The following is a 6,096-nucleotide window of genomic DNA, read 5'->3' as shown; positions in this document are numbered from 1 at the left end:
AGCCATTTTGAAATCCAAGATGGTGGACCATAATCCAAGATGGTGGCCATGGAATGGTGGTTTGAGCTATGATGCCATGCAATATGGGTATCTATCGATCGGGCTTGATGAGTAGAAGTCAAAAATCAATATCCGACGCCATTTTGAAATCCAATATGGCGGACCATAATCCAAGATGGCAGCCATGGAATGGTGGTTTGAGCTATGATACCATGCAATATGGGTATCTATCAATCAGGCTTGACGAGTAGAAGTCAAAAATATACATTTGACGCCATTTTGGTATCCAATATGGTGGACCATAATCCAAGATGGCGGCCATGGAATGGTGGTTTGAGCTATGATACCATGCAATATGGGTATCTATCAATTAGGCTTGACGAGTAGAAGTCAAAAATATACATTTGACGCCATTTTGGAATCCAAGATGGCGGACCATAATCCAAGATGGCGGCCATGGAATGGTGGTTTGAGCTATGATACCATGCAATAAGGGTATCTATCGATCGGGCTTCATAAGTAGAAGTCAAAAATAGATATTTGACGCCATTTTGAAATCCAAGATGGCGGACTATAATCCTAGATGGCGGCCATGGAATGGTGGTTTGAACTATGATATCTATCGATCGGGCTTATGAGTCAAAAATCAAAAACCGACGCCATTTTGAAATCCAATATGGCGGATTAATAATTCAAGATGGCGGACCATAATCCAATATGGCGGCCATGGAATGGTGGTTTGATCTATTATATCATGCAATACGGGTATCTGTTGATCGGCTTGACAAGTAGAACTCAAAAATAGATATATGACGCCATTTTGAAATCCAAGATAGCAGACCATAATCCAATATGGCGGCCATGGAATGGTTGTTTGAGCTATTATACCATGCAGTATGGGTGTCCATCGATCGGGCTTAATGGTAGAAATCAAAAATCATATATGACGCCATTTTGAAATTCAAGATGGCGCACTATAAATTCAAGATGGCCAACCATAATCCAAGTTAGCAGCCATGAGCTATGATATCATGCAATATGGATATCAATCGATTGGGCTGGATGCGAAGAAGTCAAAAATCGACATTTGACGCCATTTTGAAATTCATGATGGCGGACTATAAATCCAAGATGGCGGCCATAAGCTGATACCATCACCATGCAATATGGGTCGATCGGGCTTGATGTGTAGAAGTCAAAAATAGAAAGCAGCGGCAGAAAGCCGCCGATGTTCCGAAAGTCCGATGCGCCGTGTTTGCGTCGATTCGCTTCTAGGCGAACAGCAGATCCAAGCATTTGCCCGGTAGAATGCGAACAGAGGTGTTATCCCTTTTTTAAGTCCGACGAGCGTAAGCGAGTCGGACAGCATACGTTTACACGTTGTAACGCAAACCTATTTCTACTGATTGAGATTTAAAACCACGGCTCCGCAATTCGATAGGTCATAGAGCACGCTACGAAAACTTATTTGAAACGTTCATGTTTTGTTTTTGTAACATTTATCTATGGAACCTGAGATCTACCTGAACCTTTAACACTTTCTCAAAGTGCCGGAAAAATCGTGAAAGCACATGATTAAGCTTTAATTTATTTTGACAGAGCAAACCATGAAGAATCATCATTTACATTGAAATATATGTAACTAATAAACCTAGCAAATGCCATGTGACAAAGATGAGAAACCAAAATAAAATTCCAGTTATGGAATAGAACTTGACTTACCTCTATTCAGCTTAGTGTTTTTCTTTTTAAGATAGATACTGTTTTTTGTAGATTGTGTGGAAAACACAATGGCACTCTATGCCGTAGAAACGTATCAGTAGATTTAATGTTTAGTGCTTCGGATTTCTGGATTTTTGGCAGTATTTTAATATGGCTTTTATGTCACCTGGAATCTCTTTATTTTCAGCATGATCTTGCGGAACACCGGCATGTATACCCATTCAGCTATATGGGACTTCGCATTTTCTCCAGTTTCCCTCAATAAATAAACCCGAGCAAAGCCGGGCAATTCAGCTAGTATAATATCTATTTCCTCATTTTACTCCACACTTCGTCGGTAAAATGGAAGAGCACCTAAAGTAAGCCGTAGTAGATCCGAAAGTTCGAAATCTTCGGTTATACCTGGTTCAGGTTGTAATGCTGATTTCGCAGATTTGGCAGATTTAGTCTTGTGTTGGCTATTTGTCTAGACGCCATGTTAGTGTTCGGCGCAGTGGTAAATCCAAGTTTAGATAACTACACCCTCACCATCTACCCACAAATAGCCAACACAAGACTAAATCTGCCAAATCCGACAACGCTACGCCAAGCAACCGGCGACATACAAGTAGCGGTACCACCCCCCACCCCCCCCCCCCCCCCCTCCCCTGAAGTCGGCCAAACCAAGGGCCGAAACGTCGGATGTAATAGAATCACCTCGCTCATAACTTTCCGGACCGAAAAAGTAAATTGTAGAGGGATAAATTCTAACTATTCTTCGACAAATTAACTTTACAGCGGTAACTTTTCATCAACTCTGGATGGGCAACAACAGCACACGTCTTCGAAGCGCGAAAAAAAACTGACAGAATTAGCTAGTCGCAAAGAAGTTGCGGCCTTACCTACTAGATCGTTTTTCTCTTCGGTGACGTATTTGCAGCGCATGCTTTCAATGGATAACGGACACAGCAACTATTCGCACACGCTCGTTCACAGCTAACTGAAGGGTTTGTGTTACAGCGTCCGAAAGACATCCGCGGCGGGATGAATTCCCGTCGCAACATTCTCACCTTATTCCATTTAAAATTAGTTCAACAAATTCATTTTTTTTTAAATTTAGATGTTTTGGCTCTTCTTTAATCTTGACAGTCAAAATGCTTTTTATGCCAATGTGGTACGGTTCCAAGGATCTCACAAATTTTTATCACGAGGTTTTCTGCAGTGTGTCTGTCGTATAGCTCCAGAATATCCAAAGTCCGAATTTTGATCGTCCGCTTATCTGCATACTGCAAGGGCATTCTGAGAAATTCACGATCCAGTGGGAGGCTCAATCCACTTTAAGCACTTCATTATTCCATACACTTATTGCCGGATCATTTGACAAATTTGGTTCGCAACGTTTCCCAAAACCTTTAAAACATTGTTGATGAGTGTTTATTCGAAGTATTAGTTATAATTTTTCTAATCCATCCGATATTTTCAATATCGGTCTTACATCCACAGCAACGCAGAGCTCTCCATTTTCTACTTCATTTTTTCAAAATTCCGAGTTGAATTGCGATCGCTTCATGTTGGTTCTTATAATGTCGATTATACGAGAACTTCCTTTAGTCAGCTTCTTATTGAACGTAAAGCAAGTGGCTTCCTATGCAACCATATTTACGGAAAATAACTCTTCGTCACGCAACACATTGTTAGGACATTGTGTTTGGAGAATCAAAATTGATCTTGTCGGCATCAGGTCTCGCGTATAAGTGTCACATTGAAAAATTTTTTTTTTTGTATGAAGCATGAGCCAATGCAGCAATGATCGTTTGTAAATGATAGTGCTTATCCAACGAGGCTTGCACAGCCATGTTTAAGAAAGTCTGATCATAGCAGGTTATACTGTGTAGTTGTCACAAGTTTTCAAAACTGCGCCCAAAATTCATCAAGAAGTTGATCAAAACTGAAAACAGTGATGTAACGGTTCATTACGCAACGCAAATCAGTGCTGTAATGAGCCATTACAGCATTGCTAATTTGGTGCGGGAAAGTAGGCCTTTTCCTGGCATATTTCACGGTGTGTCTGGTAGAAGTTACGTGAGGTAAAACAGCCTATTACGATGAAAAATAGCAAAAAAATGTGTTTCAACATAGCACATGCTCGAGCGCACAACTGATTTTTTTTTGCGCTCATGACAACCTGATTTCAAGCTCTTATTCTGAGGCACGCATACTACACATCATACCTGGCGCTATTGTAGGGAAATATTACGGCGGATTGCAGTATAGGAAAAACGGTTCCACAATTGATAATTGTGCAATTGCTCGTAGAACACTAATCAGCGAGTGTAGAATTAGCATAAGTTAAAATACACGTAAATACAAACAAAAAAAAAAAAAAACTAATCAGCATTTGTTCCAATTGGGACGTTTCGCCAAGACGAAGAAGTAAAAGATAAGTATTTTAACAACCATAAATAAATCAATGATTAGCTGCGTTGATTGATGAATTGAAACTGTTGTGCCTTATCAACTGATTGTGCGAATCGTTTGAAACCAGTTAATTAGTGCCCGCACGTGACAATTCAAGCAGGTTGTAGTAATAAATTTGGCCGTGACTCGTACAGGGTGGTATTTTTCTAGATTCCGTTTATCAAGGGATTTGCGTAGTAATGCTTCCAGCTGATTTGGGAATTTTAAACGTCTACGTCCGCTGCAGCCACCATATCAGATACCGAGCTGATTATCTGGGATTTTTTGATTTACGGTATCGTACTAATCAACCACCCAGGGCAAGTTCCATCTTGGCATAGATAATACTAATACGTATCTGAGGTTGGATGATGTCTGGGCGAAACTTGGTTTGTCAGTCGGAAATCAAGAATCAGAGTGTTGTAACGTACATTTGGCAAGCTAATCAGTGGAATGCAAAGAACAACCGCCGTGGTGTTCAATGCAGTGCTTCTGTTGGGACTAGTTCCCTTGCTGGAAGCCAATCAGTGTATCGGTCGTCCGGACGGGTATTTCGCAAACGATTTCAGATCATGTGAAGGATTTTTCACGTGCGTTCGCCAAACGGAAGTTCCTGGTCGCTGTCCGGATGGATTCTACTTCAACGAAGAGCGGCAAATTTGCGATAATCCCTGGAATGTGATTTGTCTCATTTGTGAAGAGTCTGATGAAGCGTCGGGAACTGAGCCGAATATAGAATTTTTCCCAATCGAAAGAGAATGTCGCAAATACACGCTTTGCGCCAATGGAGTGGGATTTTTGAGGGAGTGCTCAGCCGGGTTGATGTTCAATCCCGTCTCACGAACCTGTGAATTGGAAGCCAATGTAGATTGCGAGGAAAGTGTGTGCCCCAATAACATCAATCCCGAGGAAGCCACACTGGTTCCGGATCCGCATGACTGCGCTAGATATTTCATTTGCTTCCGAAGAGAGCCACTAGGAGGATCTCAGGCGTGTAATGATGGTCTGCTGTTCGATCCCATCAATTGGCGTTGTGATATTGCGGAAAATGTGGAATGCGAAGTAGGTACCAAAGCCGTGGCAATATTCAATGTTTGAAAACTTGAAGAAGCATTCAAAAAGTTTTCATAACTCTTTTTAGTTTTTGATGTTTTTATTGATATTTCAGTTTACCAATTTCTAATTTGTCATTTCGTCTGATATGATGTTCTTGAAAAAAAAAAATCCTAGAAACTCATCGTTTTGCTTTTCTTTTTCTTTTTGCAGGTTGTGACCATACCGCCGGATCTTAGCGAGTGTCCTCCCAGTGGACTACATTACATTCCGCAGGAGGGATCTTGCACGACCTTTTTCATCTGTTTTGATGGAGACAGAATTGGTCCAGTGCAGTGTGCCGATGGTTTGATCTTTGACATCAACACAAGAAACTGTCGACCACGAACGGACGAGGGCTCTCAGTGTATAACGGATCCTCCATTGGATATTTTTGGTGTGCAAATAAAGAAGTAAATACATATCGGACTTGATGGATTTTTATGCACATTGTTTTCCTGTTATTATTTTCTTGCTAAGCTGAGTTCGCTGTAATTGCGTCGAATGTTGAATCCTTCTCCACGGAGTCCTGAACTGAACCTATATCCTTCAGTCTCTCTGAACTCCATCCAAGTTCAACCAGGCCTTGAAACTGCAATTGCAAGCAGTTATCATATTAGTATGACCTTTGCTATTGAAATACGACTGTATGGTTGAATCTCTCGATTAACGGCTACGCAGTCTTGGGATTTAAAAGTTGTTTTATTCACCCGACGTTTCGACACGGGGATAGTGTCTTCCTCAGGGGGAAACTGTAATTGGTATTTGGGGTTTGAACAATTTTGTCTTAACATAAATTTGCGCAGTTACTTACATAATTACTATCGTTTTTTGTCAATTGTTTTG

General features: G+C 41.0%; 1 protein-coding gene across 1 annotated transcript; it reads left to right on the top strand.

Moving 5' to 3' along the window:
• Window positions 1-4,448: 4,448 nt before the first annotated feature.
• Window positions 4,449-5,694, top strand: LOC109431530 (peritrophin-44-like). The gene is made up of 2 exons (XM_019707758.3): window positions 4,449-5,220; window positions 5,425-5,694. The coding sequence occupies exons 1-2, from the start codon at window positions 4,612-4,614 to the stop codon at window positions 5,665-5,667; spliced, it is 852 nt and encodes a 283-aa protein (XP_019563303.3). The 5' UTR covers window positions 4,449-4,611; the 3' UTR covers window positions 5,668-5,694.
• The last annotated feature ends 402 nt before the right edge of the window (window positions 5,695-6,096 follow it).

Source organism: Aedes albopictus, chromosome 3 (assembly GCF_035046485.1).
Source record: "Aedes albopictus strain Foshan chromosome 3, AalbF5, whole genome shotgun sequence".
NCBI lineage: Eukaryota > Metazoa > Arthropoda > Insecta > Diptera > Culicidae > Aedes > Aedes albopictus.
Note: the sequence above shows the minus strand (reverse complement) of the source record. Positions and strands in the feature narration are given on the sequence as shown.

Bases quoted from the DNA above. Each gene is read 5' to 3' on its own strand.
- LOC109431530 (XM_019707758.3), top strand. From the start codon at position 4,612: ATGCAAAGAACAACCGCCGTGGTGTTCAATGCAGTGCTTCTGTTGGGA. The intron at 5,221-5,424 runs GTAGGTACCAAA...TTCTTTTTGCAG, and splicing joins CGGAAAATGTGGAATGCGAA to GTTGTGACCATACCGCCGGA.